Source organism: Lampetra planeri, chromosome 2 (assembly GCF_965212315.1).
Source record: "Lampetra planeri chromosome 2, kcLamPlan1.2.h2, whole genome shotgun sequence".
Taxonomy (NCBI): Eukaryota; Metazoa; Chordata; class Hyperoartia; order Petromyzontiformes; family Petromyzontidae; genus Lampetra; species Lampetra planeri.
This window is the reverse complement of record NC_136108.1, coordinates 2,811,790-2,832,021: the sequence shown is the minus strand read 5'-3', so window position 1 is coordinate 2,832,021 and position 20,232 is coordinate 2,811,790. Positions and strand designations below refer to the sequence as shown.

At 48.7% G+C, this 20,232-nt stretch overlaps 1 protein-coding gene across 1 annotated transcript in view; it reads left to right on the top strand.

Moving 5' to 3' along the window:
• Positions 1–20,232, top strand: part of LOC144724743 (triple functional domain protein-like) — a 189,425-nt gene that overhangs the window by 143,773 nt on the left and 25,420 nt on the right. Inside the window, exons 37-45 of the mRNA XM_078604129.1 lie at positions 1,577–1,721; positions 4,131–4,302; positions 6,157–6,327; positions 11,741–11,836; positions 12,864–13,012; positions 14,552–14,618; positions 16,298–16,401; positions 18,675–18,744; positions 19,630–19,719. Coding sequence (XP_078460255.1) covers positions 1,577–1,721; positions 4,131–4,302; positions 6,157–6,327; positions 11,741–11,836; positions 12,864–13,012; positions 14,552–14,618; positions 16,298–16,401; positions 18,675–18,744; positions 19,630–19,719 — 1,064 coding nt within the window. The remainder of the gene's footprint in view (positions 1–1,576; positions 1,722–4,130; positions 4,303–6,156; positions 6,328–11,740; positions 11,837–12,863; positions 13,013–14,551; positions 14,619–16,297; positions 16,402–18,674; positions 18,745–19,629; positions 19,720–20,232) is intronic.

Sequence of the window (20,232 nt, the reverse complement as noted above, 5' to 3'; positions counted from 1 at the left end):
CAACTACCAGACTAACATTATTGACGGTCCTTATAGTATGTTTTTAAAGGGTGGGGTATGGACAGAAACATGCCTGTGTGTCGTGACACCATTGGCTAGCGCTGTAACTATTCGCTGGCCCTCACAATTCGATTAACAGGCACGATTTGGGATTGTGAGGTTTTGTCTTATAAGTCGATTCTTGTCATTTCTTCGTGGTAGATTTTAGCACGTATGTTGGCTGTAGCAGTCACGAGAACCAATCGCATTCAACATGCACACGAATCTAAATCGATTCTTCCATACAAGTGTTTTTTTTCTGAGCAAGTCGTGTGCTTATGGATCATTGTTTATTGAACTGATGTAACGTTACAGGATTACCATCAAACCGCTGTTGAATGAGCTCGGATTACAGTCTTGTTTCTGGTCTCCATCCTAAGAAAAGTATTTGTAAACATTGAACAGATGGCCTTAAACGTAAAGTAACAATACACTAAACGCATTTGTCAATAACACTGTGGCCTTAAAAGGAAAACATATATAATAGTAAATTTGGGGCAATGGCCGATCATCTATCAAGAGAAGGGCTTTGTTGTTATGTATACGTGTGTACCACTGCCAACACAGCATCACCAACTAATTTGTTCAATACATAGTAGCTTTGACAATTATGGAAGCCATGATATACTATCGTCATAACATTCAAGATTTATACCTAATGTTAAGCTTACATTGATGTATATTTTTTATGGCAACTTTTTTGAGACATCCTCTTGTCAGTGTATTGACTCAAACTTTCATGGGGGGTAATATTAGATTTACTTTAATGCCGGTGGAGTAACTGTTGAAAAACCACTTCGCAGGTGCGAGTCAGAACATCATCATCATCAGCAGCCACGATCTATCCACTGCTCTATGAAGGCCTCCTCGCGCCATCATTACCAACCCTCACATTCTTGCGATGTCACAGTCCACCAAGCTAATCTAACCGTTCCATCTGGTCGTCCTCTCGGACACGCTGTCTTCTTTGGCCGCCCGTCTAATTCTCACAACTTGCACTGCACAGCTCTGCTGCTGTGTATTTATTTCTGCCTTGCCTCGGTCGTTATATATTTAGCCGTGGCTCGACTGTAGTAATATTAGGGCCGTTGCCGTCCTCTTGGATGGGCGACCTGGCCTCGTTTTTATGGCTGTGACTCTGGGCTGACGCGCAGGAGAAGTTGCGCGTTCACTCTTGTGGCGCACAGCCAGGTGAAAACAAACGACGACAAAATATTTATTAGAATTTTTTTTTATCTAATTAGTTTTTTTGGAAAACATTCATAAATTAAGCAACAACATAAAATGTCCTCATCTGTACACATTGAACCTCTGCCAGGGAATATTTTCTTACTCCACAATTGAACAAAGTTTTAGTTGCGGAAATTAGTCTTTTCTTCGCACTTTTTGGCTCTCACCGGTTATGCATGGCGACACGAATGTTCTGTTTATACACTGGGAATGGGTCTACATGTGTTAATGTGGTTTGTCTGGCACGTGTGTGTGTGCGTGCGCGCGTGCATTTGTGTCTGCGCGGATTTGTCGTCTGCGTGCGTAGACTCCCTGTCGGCGTCGAGTGGCGACGCTAGCCCCTCCACGGGCTCCCTGCATCCCCACCCCCTGGTGCCGCCCCTCCAGAGCTCGCCGGGACCCAAGAGGCCTGGGAACACCCTGCGCAAGTGGCTGACCAGTCCTGTCCGCAGGTAACCGTGGCACACCTGCATAGGGGGGGGATCAGACTGGTTTCTCTCCTTTACAACTCCTCCTCGTCTTCTTCTTGTCATACGGCTGCCGATGTAGATGCAGAGCAACAATTACCATCTCACATTCAGGTGGTCAAGCCAGACAACCACAGAGGGCATCATCGCTGTGATGTCTCCTTCGTATTTGTGGATCGGGCATTGCGTCATTATATGTTCTATGGTTTGTTCTGGATGACCACAGTCACCAAGAATGTGCAAATACATTTCAGAAGATTAGATTGAGTGTAGCCCATGTGTATATTTCTTTCAAATTATTCGATACATTTTATAGTTTTAATATGCTTTCAACTATTAAGAAAAGGAGAAGTAATGGGCATTGGCAGGACATGTCACGGAACATGTCACGAGAATTGATGATGGCGGAAGATCAACAGTAGTGATGGATTAGCAGCCATGAAATGGAACACGTCTGAGTGGACGTCCATCGGGGAGATGGAGCGATGATTTCATCTCAAGTGAAGGTGTTGGCTGGATTGCCGCTTCGCATAACCGTGAGAGATGGCGACGGCTGGAGGAGGCTTTATACAGCTGCAGATTGATAATGGCTAATGACCATGATGGAGTAGATATTGGATTTTTTTTTTTTATAAACTCATGTCCTCATGCTTTCAGATACTTTTGATTGGATGCTGACAATAGCAGTGCTCTTAGGCTTTTTGCAAACACTGATAAGAAAATGTTGAAATAAAATAACATTGTTGTCGAGCATTTTACGGAAATAAACTCCCAGGGCGGTTCATATAATAAACAACAAGAGATTAAATAACGATGACGCATTTTGTTTCATGCCCATTAGCACATTATCCGTACGTGTTCAGGCAAGGCAAGACACAGCACACATGGTACACACGTGAGCGTGAGTTTCCCTTGTCGTATTAAAGCTGCGAAAGGCGCAGCTGCGCTGTGGCGTCGAATACAGACACGGCTCACGCGCGTTTAGCATTGGTAATGAGAGCGACGGTGGAAGGCGCCGAGGGAACAGTCGTAACACTACTGCAGGGCCTTCCTGAGATTGCTATTCAGTTCCGGGTGCCAGTGATTGACTAATAATTGTAATGGGTAGACCAAGGTGGCCGGGCATTGTGCTGGCGGCCCATGTATCACGGGAGTGTTGGTTTGATTTTGTTTCTAATGGGACCTTTATCCTTGGAGATGTCCACTTCTTGCGGTCCTCAGATTTCTGGTGTAAGAGTATTAGGAGGGCCTCTTAGGCTAGCTATTATCTTGTGGCCAATAGGGGCTTTCTATAAGGGTCATGAGGGTGTTTCTCTCTCATCCAATGAGATTGTCCGTGGCTTTTTGAAGGAGGTGCAGCTTAAAGGGTCCATGTTGTAGGGAGTCTGTTATCGCTGGGACCTACCCTCTAGTTCTGGATGCTTTGCGTGACAAGTTTATCTGAGGCTCAACATCAGTTAATCATTTGAAACTATAACTTAAAAGTGGCATTGAATGAGCTGATTGGTGAGTACGTGTTTGAAACATCCACGCACAAGGATACAATAGGAAATGGGCCTACGTTGTACACTCATTTTTTAAAAGTAAAAATGTAGGCGAATGGATTGGTCAACAATGCTGCATGAAATCGTCAACTCTTGGTTATATAATAAAAAATAAATAATGCAAATTCAAATGCAAATTATATTATTATTTCTTTTCGGCTAATGGGGCCAACAAAACTATACAAACAATGCAGATTGATCACATTTCTGGGGGATTGGAGTGAATAATCACATGATTCTACGAAGTATATCTTTCCCATCAAGTGCCCCTTGCTGCTGTTCATGCTCGTGCGCGTGCGTGTACGTGCATGTGCGTGTACGTGCATTTGCGTGTACGTGCATGTGCGTGTACGTGCGTGTGCGTGTGCGTGTTCGTGCGTGTGCGTGTAAGTGCGTGTACGTGCGTGTGCGTGTACGCGCACGTGCGTGCGTGTGCGTGCATGTGCGTGCGTGTGCGTGCATGTGCGTGCGTGTGCATGTGCGTGCGCGTGCATGTGCGTGTGCGTGCATGTGCGTGTACGTGCATGTGCGTGCGTGCATGTGCGTGCGTGGGGAGCAGTGGCACAGCGGCTTGCCACGCTGCACTACGAACCCAGCAACACCATGCGGTACCGGCGGCGATTATCTCAACCAGTTCTGGGCCTCCCCTAGGTTGACTCGGCCTCAAATGAGCACCTGGTGCGATGTGTAAACAGCAGCACTGGGGAAATCAAAGGCAAGCCGGGCATGGCATTGGCCACACACCTCCCTCGTGTGCCGTGACGGCCTTCAAAGTTGCTCGTTAACAGCACTTGCCTCAACAGTGTATGTAAAGGCTACACGGGGAATGTGCGTACGGGCATGTGTGCAGGCTCAGCAGCGGCAAGGCGGAGGCCGGCTCGCACCAGACCAAGAAGCTGACGGCGCACAAGCACAACAAGAAGGGCGGCCGCAAGAGCGTGGACCTGGGGGCCGCGCGTGACGCCGAGGATGGGGCGCTGGTCGCATCGTCCGCCACCCCGCTCGAAGACGCGCACGACGAGGTGAGGGGATTGTCGGCACAAGTCGCCCGCTGACTTTGTTCAGCAGTCACGACTAAGCTCCTTGACGGGGCATTTGTCATTATCAGAGTCGTCATTGGGCCTGTAATAATTATCCCCCTTGTGAGTCAAGGAGTTGTTATGATTCGGGATTGCGATTCAATTCAAGCATACTTTTAAATATATGTATGTTCCATGATTTAGTGCGGCCTCCGTGGCCCAATCAAATGAATTGCATACAACACGTAATAATAAAATTCTCAGTTATCAAACGCCTGATTTATTGCGGGTACTGTCAGCATGAGAATCGGTTTTAGTTGATGAATCGATGCTTCGTTAAAATGCCTAGCCGTCATCGTCACCACTGGTACGTCATCCTTGTCATTTGTCATCAGTGTCCTGAGATGCAGTCTCATTGAGAAGCTTTGTGAATTCAAATTGTACTGGTTTTTTTATTAAATCATCACCCACGGTAACGTGTTTTGGGATAGATCGCGTTAACGTGTCTGTACACCCACGTCCAACCGACATCCAATTGGTTAAGGTTTGTCGACACATTTACACTTACGCGATCGAACCCAAAAAACGTTCTCATGATTAATATTGATCGCAAAAGGCTTACGTGTTAAATAAATCATCACCGTCATCATACATTGTATTTGTTAGTGCCTTGCACAACAAACACCACCCCAAAGAGTGTCGGGTGGCTGCTGAGTGGGGCTAATGATGGAACGCTATCTGCTGTAACATGGACGTTAACAGCCCTGCTGCAACAGATCATTCTGTCTCTGCGTAAAAAGTATTGACGAATGTTTTGAGCTCTCTGTTTTGTGTGTCATTGCGCAAAACCCAAACTATAATTTAGTTGTTTTACCTGTGCGATTACCATGTCCCAGATCTTGCGAAAGAGATGGTGTGCTTTCAGTAGGGCCCACACCTAGATGAATATAAGACATTGATTCATTGTGGTGGGAGTCTGCCACCGCCCTTGGTGATTTCCCCAGAGGTTCGGAGTAGCCCTTTTGTGGCCCTCCGGCGTTCTGTGCCGCGGGTCTTGGCGAGCGCGTTTGTCACCCGTGTTCATCGCCGCACACGCCGGCTCCGTGGGAGCGTTATCCAACCTTCGCAGGGTTACGCGTATTTTGGCGGGTACTGTGGAGCACCTCTGGAATCGGTGAATTGCGCGGACCTTCGTGATTCGCCCAGCGGCAAATTTACTATTTGGATGGTAATAGGGCTGTACAACAACTAGGCTGCTGATTTATGTGTGTGGGTTTAAAAATTGTTTTAACCCTGCTGTACGTGTGGGATTTCATTCGATGCTCTGGATTTCATCTTCACACAAACATTTGCCGATAAAACAAAGTATTGGCCAGACATTCGAAGTAGAAAGCCTCCTAAAAAAGTACGTATTAAGGTTTTGTTGGATAAATAAATTACATAATTATAGTTATTATTGGTGTGTCTGCATTTCGGGAGTGGTGGCGTGTGGTCATCCTACTGTGCTATGAATCCAGCAGCCTGAATTTTATTCTCGGCCATGGCCAACATCAATGGTGATTCTTTGAACATGTCCTGGGCTACCCCTAGGGCGACTCAGCCTTAAATCAAATCAAACTTCACATATATACACAATTTGGGCATAAAATGCATTACAAAGTGCTTTACACGACAAATTAAAAGCGACTATCAACAATAACAAAAAAATAAGGGTAATGCGTTAAAAAAGACGTAACATTATAATGAACTAAAAGTATAATAAAAAGCATAATAAGCACAATCAGGGCATCCTTATTAAAAGCCAATTTTAAAATGTGTGTTTTACGGGGGACATTTGTCCTTGTTTGTGTGCGGCAGCGCGTGCGCCGCGACGGCTCTGGAAGCGGCACGCTGTCCAAGTCGTCGTCGTCCGGCATGCAAAGCTGCGGCGAGGAGGAGGGCGAGGAGGTGGCGGAAGTGCTGCCCCTCCCGCCGCCCATGCAGATCCAGCAGCACAGCCTCCTGCAGGCCGAGCGCGCTGACGACAAGGTGAGCCCCGCCGCCCATCGCTTCGCGATCGGCTTCAACGCCGCCCACGCTCGCGCCTCCCGCTCACTCGTTGAGCTCGGTCCACACGTGTCTTTTACACAGAGCGACTCACGGAGTGACCGTCACCGCGAACTTCGCTCACTCATCGCGCCCGTGACCCTTGCTCACAAATGTCCACGTCACGATAAGGGTGCGTTGCTGTGTCAACGTGCCAATCGGAGATGACTATATGGCGTCTTATCAGGCCCGATGCCGTGTCTCCAGGAAAGCATTCGATCTCTCGGGAAGTGACATCCAAGGAATTGCGTCACATCCATTTCAACCAATTCTGCTCCGGGATTGCTCAATTGTCTCGCGGCATGGCTCGCAGTAAATCGCTGGTTCAGTCGGGCGACGATTGAATTGCCCTTTGACCACTCCGTGTCGCTTTTGTAAAATAAAAACAACACGGGTGGATCGAGCGTTGAGCTCACAGCTTGCCAGCCTCACCTGCGCCGTCGACGACGACAAGGTGAGTGCGGTTCTCACTCGAACGCTCACCAGCCTTCGGCCACGCCTCACAACAACTTTACGCTCCAACGCTCACCGCGCACTCTCCAGCTCTTGCTTTAGAGAAATCTTACCGTCTGCGACGAGGTGAGCACGGTTTCCCGCTCAGCACTTGGCAATATGACACCACCGTTGTTCGCCGCAGCAGAGCACCTTGGCAACTGTTGACCGCTTACCGCTGAGCACATGGCACACACCGACTGTGGCCGCTGCACACCAACCCCTCACCGACGGCTGAGCTGCTCCTCCATCCCTGCCCTGCGTACCATTGACCGCTTACTTGCCAACCCACCCGCCGCTGCTCGTGTTGTATGTACCATTGTTGTACGACAGCCCTCTTGCGCGATTACTAACATGGCTTTCAAAGTGTAGCCTCCGTGCCTTGCTCGCATTAACCGCTGCTTATCAAAACACGCGACACTCGCTAACTCTGCCGTCGGTTGCAATAAAAACGCTCTTTTTGCGCGCGCGTATACACGTACATGCCTGTGCATCTGAACAGCATGCACAACTGCTGGTTTGTTATGTTAACATTATTTTTTCTTTTTTTTTGTTCCCATTCCATTAGTTTTCCTTTTGTCGTGGTCCTTAGATCTTGTATCCCTCCCCACAAGCTGCAATAGCAACTCCCCCCCACCCTTACCCTCACCAGCACCGGTCCCCTGTCCACTTTCCCTCCGGGCAATGGCATTCTCGTTATGGCGAAGTTTCTCTCTCTCTCTTGAGTATTAAGTACCCTAAACGACTCGACATTGTATTATGGGCAATAGCTCGTAAAAAAAAAAAATAGGTATTAGCCTAATTGGAAAGACATGTACGTGCTGACACTTTTGGCCCTAACACCCGTGAACCCCCAAAAAGAACAATGGACATTTTTTGCGCGACACTTCTAATGAGAGTTTTGCAAAACAAAAATTACCATTGTGCCGAAAGTGGCCTCTCCACCGTTATCGAAGCCAGTCTTCAAATGGTTGAGGGCGGCGTACACCGCAGGCCTTCATGTTCGGGATACAATTTGGCACGTGCTTTGCATGGGCGGCTTCTGCGGTTCATGCTCGCCAAAAAAATAATACCGAATCGCATTCGTGCTCGTGAGCGAATGTAATCGTGGTCAAATCGGGGTCCTCACCCCCCTGTACGTTGTTTTCGAAGGGATTTTTCCGGCTTTGTATATCATTTATGGATATAGCACCCCCCGAGGAGCACGGTTGGCTACGTATGGTGCGAAATAAGTTCAACAAAGGAGTTCAACATATATAAGTAGCACGTCAATGAGAAATTTGGTGATGTCGGGTTTTTTTATTCGTAATTTTTTTACAGTTAGCTAACATATGTCTTGTAAATCTATCACAGGGTCGATTGAACCAGGTACAATGAGCGATTCGGAGACGCCGTGTATTTTAGTATTAAACTACACGCCCAATCATTTGTAATTTTCACCACTGTTTTTACTCGTTTGGGGTCCTGTGTTGGCTCTGCGCACGAAGCGCATACCCCGTAGACCCTGCCCGCTGCCTTGGCGTAGTGTCCTGTCAGTGCGCTGCCGCACGGATGGCTATCCCTGCCACCACCCCGTTCTAACATGCCGCCATGCACACCGCGAGCTCCGCTGACCTTTCACAGCGCAGCGTCCCGCGCATCGGTAGAGCTGCTGCTGCTTTTTACCCTCTCCAAATGCGATCCCCACATTTGCCTTCTCCAAACCACCCAGCCTGCGCACATCCCTTCCACCGAGGCACCCTCCCTCTCTCTTGGCCGAGCGTCTTCCTCTCACTCCCAGCCCTGCCGCCTACCCCTGGGCTAGTCAGTGCCTTCGTGCGCCGCACAGTCGCTGCACGCTCCCCTCACCCCTCACCTACCCCTGTCTAGTCAGTGCTTGTGTCCTACCTCCAGCCACTCCCCCCCCCTCCCTGCCATCAGTGCCTGTATGCGGAGCATCGCCTGCAGGTGAGCACTGGCTGCTTCGGGTGTGGACTCGATCAGCTGCGAGGCTAACCGACGCACTCCCCGTCTCTTTAGCGAGCAGCCATGCGCGCGCTGCTACCAGTCACGCGCACGCACGCACGAGTGTACACGCTCGAGGGTGCAGCTAGGCACACGTGCATGCAGGTACGTACATGTGCACGTACATTTGCACGCATGCACCGGCCCATGCACGCGTGCTCACCTCTTCGTATGCCCCTTTACGCAAAGATTCAGAACTCTGGGCGTGAGTGCCGATAGCAAATGGGTCAAGGCAGATTGTTTCCTGGCCATGCCGCACTCAAGTTGCTTCAATCCATCCGATGCGTCACTCTATAGATGCAGCGGATCAGCACAGGTGTCCCGTTACTGCTACCCACTCGGCTTCTAACAAATCACCCCCCCCCACCCCCCTTTCAATGCAATGAATTGCCAAGATGAGTTGTTTCCTGTTTTCTCTCCCAGTGTATGGCACTCTTATCGTATCAACCCCTTATTTTCCCGACGTAGGGTAGTTGGCCTAAACATCACAATCTTACCACCTTTCTCATTCACGGGAGTACAGTTTCATGTAACGCGTTGTTCATCATGTAACATTTACTGAAAACAACACCTTAACCCTCGTACAATTAACTGGCACAGTGTGGGGAGGCCTTCATCTCGTAATATGTTGAGAATAGGTTGAGTATTGCTATTATTAATTCGGCATGTACCCCAGCGATAATCCACACAACCCAGGGAAAAACGAGGCCCAGTCCTCGTGAAGTTCTATCCGGTTAGTTGAACACATAGGCTTTCGCGACCAATGTTATCTATAAAATAATTTTTTTTATTTAAGATCATAACAGGAGGATTTCTCCACAACTCTGGCTGTCGCCTGATGATGATGGTTGTAATTACCGGCGAAAGGTCATACCCAAATTGTAAATGTTGTGGGTTTACTCTCAAACACACCGGTGTGCTGAACTAGTCACGAATTGGCATGTTCTGTTTACGTGACAAACTTTACCAATTGGCTGTGTCGAGTTGTGGCCGGTTTTACGACACATTCCCATCCGGTTGTCTGCCCGTTCGTTCACCTCCGAGGACATCACCGAGGCTTTGCATCCACGCGGCTGTCTCGGAGGCGAGCGACAGCACCCTGTGCTTGACGAGGTGACTGGTCGTCGCTTGATTGCGCAAGTCCCCATTTGGCCTTGGAGCGGCAGGGTTTATGATAGTGGACACCTCCATGTCCATTTAGACATTGGCCAGTCAAAACAGACGGGGAGTGGTCCGTGAAGGGGTAATGGCTATATAATTAAATCAATGCAGGACATTATATGAAACCTGCGTGGGCTGACAAAGCAGTTGGCCTCTATGCTGCTGCAATGTAAACAACAGAGATTGCAACGTTCATCATCATCAGTCCATGATCTATCCACTACTGGATGAAGGCCTCCGCACGCCATGGCCATTTCCCAATGACTTGATATGCAATGCTCCATCTTGCTCCTGCGCAATTAAGCTTTTATAGTGGGAGCTGCTATCAATATCAGCAAGCTAATACGAAGCAATTTCCTTTAATCTACCCCCTCACCAGACGAACACCAACTAACCTCACCCCTATATCAGGATCCCAGCCCTCCAGCGTCACCTCCCACGCATGTCATCCAACCACTCTCTGGCTCCTGTTGCTGGCCTGCTACCCCACCCTGGGGCCCTACTTGGCTGCCCGGCCACTCCTCTTGTGTCTTGGTGGGGGGTGGGGGTCACCGGCACGGGGTGGAGGTGATATTGGTCTGGGGTCGTTCAGGGCCGTGGCACCACGCAACGCTTGACAAATGCCACTCCCATCAGTGACAGCACCGCTCCCACTCCGCGCACGCGTATAATAGTGCACAATAGGCCTAAATCGGTATTCAAGTACATGCGTGCGTGCGTTGTATCCACTTTCTCCTGTGTAGTATATACACGCACGGTTACAACGGTGTACATGGACACTGATGTTTCACCGTGTCTTTGCGCACATTGGGCCACACGCATTTACAGCTGCTGCTGCAAATTTTCGTGCACATGCAAGGACATCGGTCGAGAAGGCAGCTAAGCTTCCTGTTCCATCCGGGAGTCTACCTGCTGTGTGTTATTACCCGGGATTTGCGTTCACCCCCCATTAGCGGGAGTGGTGCCCTTGGTGGACATTACCGAAATGCTTAAAGTTGGTGTTCGGAACAGAAGACGAAGCAAGCGATGAATCTGTTTTTGCAGGACTTCACATTTAAATGGTTTCATTAGATTTTTGTCCACCGCCAATATTGATATTTATCATGCAGTAGTAGGTAAGTCAAGGTTTAGAGAGGTTTACCATGTGTGCCGTACTCCGTAATGTTTTGGACACATTATCCATGCCACACGTGCATCAAATGCTTGCACGCCTTCTGTTGACGTCACCCCGCGCTGCGTATTTGCCAAGTGTGTGGGTGATGCGTGTGCCGTGACCGGTGTGTGAGCAGATTGTGTATATTGTGCGAGTATAGTGTATGCTGTGTTTGTGCTGTGATGCTGTTTGTTGTGCTGTGCCTGCTGGACGGGCCACTGTTTATTAAACTCTGCATTCCTTGTTCTTACTCTTAAGTGCTTTGCGTACTTCTGTACTTTGTGCGAACTCTGTAAGCACCGACTGTCGCTCTCCCCCCCCACCCGAATTTCTAAGCACCGCTGGCCTACGCCCGTCTCGGCACCACTTTTGACCGTGCGTTTGCCGCTGCCTGTTGCGTATTCACGCTGATGCTGTTGCGTGCTCCGGGAGCGCCGTCACGTCCTGACTCTACGCTCCCCTTCCCTCACTGCCCACCCCTGCCCCCCCCCGCCCCTAACTCCTTTACCCCCCCCCTCCTTTCCTCTCCTGCTTGAACCTTGGAAGCCGGCGTCCCTGCTGGCTACGCGTGTCGGTGCGTCCGAAATCCCGACCACGGCCGAGCTGGTCAGTGCCATTGAGAACCTCGTCAAGAGCAAGATGGTGAGCGGTGCTTGTCCGTCCCCCCCCGGTGCCTTCACGATTGCGAGTGTTGTTCGTGCACGTGCGACTGCTTGTGTATGGGAAGCTGTTATGCACCGGTTTATTTACTGTGCTACAAACCCATTTGACCCGAGTTCCATTCCCACTCGAGGCCTTCTTTTGTTCGACTAAGTCTTAAATGCGTACCTGCTGCAGTGTATAAACGTCAGCTTTTGGAGAGACAAAGGTGGCCTTGTGTGTTATTCTGGCCTTAATAGGCGTTAACTTATAGCACTGGCCTCAACAGTCTGTTAAAGGTTATATGGGGTCTTTGTTCATGTATTTGTATGTGTCGATGCCTTCGTGCTCTGCGTTGCTTAGATGCAAACGTTGCGAGCTCTGAAAGCCTTTGCACAATTGACGACAGTGTTTTCTGCACGTTTGCATTGTATATTGTGGTAGGATTGTTTTTAACTAACCGGATATTTCCAAATGACTCTTCATTGGCGTCTGGGTTGCAGATGATTGTATGCTCACGATAGCGACAGAGCTGGTGGTCGTGGCTGTGAATGTGAATGAACTATCGTTGTAGCTATTGCGGTTGCATTAATCAACTGTGGCGATGGTGATCGTACATTTTAGTGAATTACAATGTCATAACGTTAATCATTGTCATTGTGATATTGATCATGAATTATACGTTGTGTTTTAGCAATGATTGTGGTCATTATTGTGACTGTGGAAAGTAGTTGTAAATCGTAGAGATTTGGGATGCGTGATTGTAATTACGATTCTCGATTTAGTTGTGATAATGATTTTGAATTGTAGCTTCGATGTGGCTACGAGTGGGAATCGTTGCTGCGCCCGTTATTTATTAGTGCTCTTGAGTTGTGCAAAGCTTTTTACGATGGGTGGTTATGATCACTGTGACGATGATCGCAACAGCAAATCTGTGTTCATGATCACAGTGCTTAAATGGGGACGTGCGCTGACGCCGAGCGATCGTGAACGCGCGCGGTTGCGGTTTCTGCCGTCTTCGTGGCCACAGGCGCTAGACGAGCGGCCGTGCTCCTTGCCGGTCGGGGAGAGCAGCAGCCCGACGGTGACGTCGTCCGACGGTTCGGCGCTTGCCCCTTCCTCCTCCTCGCCGGCCGACGAGCCCGACGAGCGCCGGGCCGGCACGCTCCGACGCAGGCAGTGAGCCACCACCGGCGTCGCTACGCCCCCGCGGCACAACCAGCACAACCGACACACACCCACCTCCATACACCACACGGCCGCCATTCGCCACTAAGTGGCGGTGACGTCACCACGACGCTTATGCCAGGCAATGTGCACCTTGAGGCCACGTGAAGTGTCGAACGCCCGCCGGCAGGAGGTCACGGGGCAGACCCAGGTGCCACGGGTTGACTGACTGAGGTGACTGAGATGACTGGCTGATGCACCAGCTGTGCCCCCTACTGTGCCAACTCCATACACCGCACAGCCAGATACACACCCATCTCCATCTACACAGCCACCTCCATCTACACAGCCACCTCCATCTACACAGCCACCTCCATACACGTCACGGCCAGATAATGCTCCCCAGATGTTCCTCCGCACAGCCGGATACAAAGACAAAGATTCCCCCGTATAACGCGAACACTACCGCTCCCCGCACAGTCGGATACACACTCCCTAGATTATACAGCACACAACTATTATGCACCTACCAGGTAAACCGCACAGCCGGTATACACTGCCCTGATGCATCGCATTGCCAAATATACTTGTCCCTAGATTCACCACAAAGTCGATACACAACTCAACCAATTCAGTATACAGCAAGAAAGCTGCTTTACTCTAGATTAGTTGCTTGTATGAAGAGCCAGTGTGCTTTCCAACTTTGCTTGGGTCTGCATTGGTCGACGGTTGGATTCCTGCGCTAGCCGCCGAGTTTAGTTTTTAAAGTGCGGTCCCTGGCTCTAAAGTGGTTGCTTCAGACCCTGCAACGTTGCCACCTTTCGCCACATGTAAGCCAATGTTTGTCAGTGTCACTCCCCAATCCCAGATTTAAAAAAAATAGAAGCTCAATATCTCGTTTGTAAGTAGAATAGCTGGAAACTCCCCTATAAAGAGATAATGGTCTCTCACTTGCTTACGAGACATTCATCCGGCTGTCTCTCATGTACAAGACACACTGACTCTTAATGGGCTTTCGTGTGTGTAAATAGAGCACATCAATCCAATTCAGCCGTGTGAAGGAGGTAATGAGTCTCAATGGGCTTTGTTCCAGCTTAATTAAAGGATATCCATCATATCAAAGACCACCTCTTTGCCTTACGCAACTGGCACTGTTTGTGCATATGATGTTTTGTGTGCACTCTGGTACTCACCTCTTGTGTGTGGATGTGTGCACATGTGTACGTGTATGCGCGTGTGTGTATCTGTGTGTGTATGTGCGCACGTGCGTGTTTGTGTGCTTTGGGGAACGGTAGTGCAATGGTTAGCATGCTGCACTACGAACTTAGCAACCTGAGCTCAATTCCCACTCAAAACCAGTGATGATTATCTGAACCGGTTCTGATGCGGTGTGTAAGCATCGCCACGTGGGAGACAATGGCGGCCGGGTGTCGTGTTGGCCACCCACCCCCTCATGTGCCGTGTCGGCCTTCATAGGTGCTGCTCGCTAACAGCATTTTCTCCAACAGTCTGTTAAGGCTATACGGGGGATCTTTGTCTTTGTGCACTCAGGTACGTGTTTCAGGAGCTGGTGGAAACAGAGCGAGACTACGTGCGTGACCTAGGCTACGTGGTGGAGGTGAGAGGTCTCCGTCCCTCGCGCCCCTCTGCATCCGCCCGCACGCACGTTGCAGCACTCGGGCCACAGCAAGCGATGATTGCATTGAGGTTTCTTCCAGCCCTCGCATACTCTCAATGCCCCAAAGCCGCCCCAGGTCTTACGAATTGCCATCGGGGCTCTGGGAAAATGTCTGAAGCTAAGCAGAGTTGAGCGTGGATAGTGCTTGGATGAGCGACTACCATGCATACTAGTTGGTATCGGCCCCGGGGCTACGTGGTGGGCAGCAGAGGGCAGTGCACCACTGCTCTCTACTTCTACGCGACCATGCCTGTGTTCCTCACCTTGACCAACCCACACTAACCAGCCTGGTGAAGTATGGTCCAATAACCTCCACGACCCGTAAGGTGTGGAGGGAGGCCTTCGTCCAGTCAGCGGAATGACAAAGTACTACCCACCGCTATGTTAGATGTCTGTTTTCGTTGCCATATTGTTACGCGCTTTCTGCATTGCCTTGCACCATAGCTGGTGCTTTACATGTACAACAGCGTGCGGGCAGCTGTCGGGGTGAAGCTGGAAGTTAGTTGAGTGCAGCATGACGCAGGGTGACCACTGGAGCCGAGCCAGCGTGCACGGGTTCGCCGGGCTGGGCTCCTTCACCCAAGTGTTAGTGCTGCTGGGGCATTCTTGTCTGCAGCATGTCCGTATATGTATTTTGAATTTATTTTCGCACCGTCGGTAGCCAACTGTGCCAATCAGAGGGGCGGGGGAAGGACAACATTGAAGACACCGTGACATTCTCAAGAGTAGTACATTGTGTCACCAGCTGTCACCTTGCAATTTAGCCAAACTTCACAATTATCTATATTGCAATTAAAGCACATTTGTCTCCGTGTAGGCTGTTGACAGCCTCGTAAATGAGACTTAGCTTCACACTGGCACATATAATGACCGTGAAAAAAATCTAATAAATAAATGCATAACCTTGGTTCACCTGTGCAATACATGAATACACGAGTGTGTGTGTGCGCGTGTCGCGTCTTTTGTTTGCAAGCTTGTGCCTATGTGTGTGGCTGTACCACGCCTGTATGCGTAATGATTCTTTCCACGTGACGCGCTGGTACGAGCGTCTTGTCTTCGTCAGCCTCGTCCTCTGGCTACGCGGTGCCAGCTGCCTTTCATAGAAGTGAACATGTGTCCTTGGTGTGAATGTGCACATGTGCAGCAGTGCATGTTTACTCCTTTTGCGTTCAACTCGCAAGCACTCGTTTTGTCTGGCGAAGCTCGTGAACACGCATCGACTGTCCCCGCGGGGGCTCGTTCGCCACTTGCCGCAGAGCTTTGTGGTTCGACTCCGTCAGGCAGCCCTGGTTATTACCGCGGGTGTACTCATTCACCATTCACATGCACGCCGACTGCTTCACATTTAAAGAAGAGGAGGCCATTGTGTGCTGCCGGCGTTATGGTCCTAAATTTGTAAAATTACCCTCAAATTAACTCGGTTGGGATGGCACATACACGTCGCTTCCGAACTTGCAAACTATACGCGTCTGTGAAACACAGCGCCTTTGTGATGGCCCTGCACGAAATCCAAATGTACTAAGTCGATTTGTTTACTAATTAGAATCCTCTCCTGTTTATTTGCATGTGTGTGTGTGTGTGTGCGTGCGTGCGTGTGCGCTACCCGTGCCCACGTGCAGGGCTACATGGCGGTGATGCGGGAGGACTGGGTGCCCGACGATCTGAAGGGGAAAGACAAGATGGTGTTTGGCAACATCCACCAGATCCACGACTGGCATCGCGAGTGAGCATTCCGACGCATCTTGCCACGGGCACAAATCGGGAACTAGGGGAAAAGTACAAAGTACACGCAGGAACGCTCGCCTCTCGCCAAATTACAATGACTAGTTCAAGTTCATTTGCTTAAGCGGGTGAGAACTCCACACACGAGAAAAGTATTATTTTCAACAGCCACATCAGTCACTCAGTGACAAAAGCATCACAAATCAAATGCATTTTGACACGTCAATGTGATGAGGCTGGTTGTAATCACCGGCAAAGTGTCGTTAGCTCAAATTGTAAATGTTCTCGGTTTACTCGCCAATACACCGGTGTGCTGAAGTAGTGACTAATTGGCACGTTTTGTTCAAGTGACAAACTTCACTTATCGGCTTTGTCGCGTGGAGGTGGATCTACGACACATTTTATTATTGACGCGATTCTAACCCAAAAATCGTTATCAATAAATAAAGTACACACATTAAGCCAATTAGAAACCAGAATGTGTCCAATCCCATCGGATGTCGGAAGCTAAGGTGGGTTGAGCCTGTTTAGTACTTGGACAGGGGACTGGTGTCATAGACTTGCGTTGCTCGGTGGCCAGGACACGACAGGACCTCAATGGGTACTTTAATCTCTCTTTGTGGAGCTTTGTGTGTTTTATGTGTGTGTGGGTTTTCTGTATGTATGTATTTACGTATGTACAGAGAACTCTACTTAACGACAGAAATTGGTTCCACGAAACCGGTCATTAAGTTATTTGTACATTAAGCAAGTATAGGAAATGCATGTTTTGAAGGCTTAATTTGTTCCGATAGCATCGAAAGTTACCCTTTTGCGCCCAAAAACGTACTTTCTCATATTTAAACAATGGCTATTAATATATAAAGGTACCCACACCATGATAAACGCATATTAAAAGAAGCATGATTAATCAATGCATTGATTCATATTTACTGTACCTACAACATCCCGTCATTAACAGGGGAATGGTCGGTAAGTGAACACATCGGGCTCTATGGAGGCCCCTCGTTGGGTGATTAGTCGTTAACAGGGGTGGTCATTGAAGGCATTGACCACACCTCCCAATGCTGACGCTACAACAATTCCCAACGGTGCTAAAGAGGGAAAAAAAGTTATTGTTGCAGGAGCAGCAGTAAATTGAATCTCTTTGTCAACGATTACATTAGACTAAGGCTAACCCAGCATTGCATATTGAATGGAGCATTTGTCAGGATCTCACTTCATGAAGGTTAACACTTGGCTTTCGTTAAAGTGGAGCGGCGTTGAAATGACACCAAGGGACGTGTTCGTCACGACGTGGGAAAGTGGCTCTGGAAGCTATTGTAAGGGTCAGTTGTGCCTTTAGCGAATGCCTGATTCATTGGCCATTTTAGTAAATCTTTTCACCAGGGGTGTGTCCTTGGCCATCTGAAGATAAGCGGAGCCAAATATAGACCCCACCCCACCCATCAATGTTGGGAGCCAAGGATGGTGCCGAGTGTTGCTCTCTTATATAATAATAATAATTTACGATTACAGTGCACATATCTACAACTTACTCAAGGCACTGTACATCACGCAAAAAAATATATCGTAGGCCAAGGTGAGGAAAAACTAAGAAGACAAGCTAATTCGGCGAACCGAAAGCAAGAGACGATAAATGCATCTTGAGGCTGAAGCTTTCGTGACTGCAGGAATCCATACTCTTTGGTTCTTTCGGTAAAGTCACGTAGGTAGAAAAATAATAGATCACGACGATTGCTTGTGTTGTGATCGAAACGTCGTGATCTATTATTCTTCTTCTACCTACGTGACTTTACTGAAATAACCAAAGAGTATGGATAACTGCATCTTTGAGGCTGGTTTTCAACACCGCCTTTGGACCGGTTCACTTGTATGTATGTATGTTGAACCTCTTTCGCACCGTACGTGGGCCAACTGTGCTAATTGGAGGTGCACGGGGGGGGGAAGGACAACGAACTAAACACAAAAAGCAGGTCGAAATGAGTTTTCAATCTCGAGTTACCTCTCGCGTGTGAACCCGTGTGCACATTTCAGCACTGGTGTGTGATGACCAAACTGGATTCGCCCTCAGAATGCAACACCGCCAACATGTGGCGTTGCATGAAGTGATTTGATTTTTTTAAAAACGTGGTTTAATTTATTCCACGTACCAATATATTAAGTGTCTTCTTTCAGGTAACTTAATCACATGATGATATTAATAATAATAGCATATCCATCTATCTATCTATTGGAGAAGTCACTGATGTTTCTGGCGCATGCGTGTTTCAGCTTCTTCTTAGGGGAGCTGGAGAAGTGCCTGGAGGAACCAGACCGACTGGCGCCACTGTTTATCAAACATGTGGGTGCATGCGCTCGCACACATGCACACGTACACAGGCGCACGCACGCACGCACGCACACACGCGGAACAGCTTTTATAGGGTCCTTAACCGTCTGGAACAGAAATGAAGTGGCTGGCTGCCTAAACACTTTCAACCCATATTAGAGCATATGGGTCCCGGAGAAAATATGACCAAACACCTTGGCAATTTAGCGATTCGTGTCAATGTAGAGAATCGGGGCGATTGCGGTCCGAGGTGTTTAGTTGTTGGGTCACCATCTTTAGTTTAGTTCCTGTGTGTTACGTGGACGCAGCAAACTGCATCACAAATGGAAGCACTTTGTTTGTGTCACGCCCTGGAGGGTACTGTCTGGCGGGCAGATAACAAGAGATGTTGTTTTGCGGTTGTTCTCTGTCGAGAGTCGGCATTCTGCTGTCATTGGAAATGTGCGGATAAAAAGCGAGGAGCGTGCTCTCTACCCAGTCCCGGGCACCACATTTTATTTAAAATATGGAAACTTCCCATCACGTCCACAAAAATGGGCACGCAAGCTCACGCTTTTTGGAAATTGTTTATAAGAAAAAAACCTTTGTTGGCTTTCATTATTAGTTTATACAAAATATTTAACATTGGGTCTCATCACTTGTTGTGTTGCTATGCGGTGGTTTTAAACAATTCTTTATCACCGATCTTGTACATTTACTGACTGCCATGCCATCTGTTCATCTGCCTTGTGTCATTTGCACACTCTTTGACCTTCTTCCCACCACCCGTCCTGCGGCTTTCAGTTCCCATCGCCGTCACCGCCGCACCTTTGCAAGCACTATTCTAAAAAAAGGAATCGGCGTTGACACGTCGATGATGGCTCACCGAGACACGCTGCTCCTGTTGTCTCCCTGTAGGAGCGCCGGTTGCACATGTACATCGTCTACTGTCAGAACAAGCCCAAGTCCGAGCACATCGTGTCGGAGTACATCGACACCTACTTCGAGGTCAGTCTCGGACCAAAAACGGTGCTTGAGTATCGTGACCGTGTCGCGCGGCGCTTACGCACACGGTGCTCGCCACAAATGAACCACCACAGTACCTTTGCTGATCTTGTCAAGGAGCATAAACCATCACGCAAATTCCGGTCATCCTCGCAGCGGCTTTTGGCTGTTGGCCATCGAACAAAGACGGTCACCACATCGCGAACTCTCAGATACGTTTATGCGGCCGTCTGGAACGCTCTTCCGACATTAGGAACCCAATGAGAGCTATGAATTTTTTCATCTAGATCAAATACTAATATCTTTAGAAATATTTTTCGTGTTTAGTTTGTTGTCCTTGTATCTATCTACATACTTGAATAAAATCCCTTCCCAGGTGTTGTTTTGCTTATTATTATACACATGAAATATTTCTCTATTGAATCGCTGACCAATATTTTGTTACATATTGACTAAGATTCTGGCTCACAATGGGCGACCATTGTGAATCACAAGGTATTTTAACATCCTGCTTTG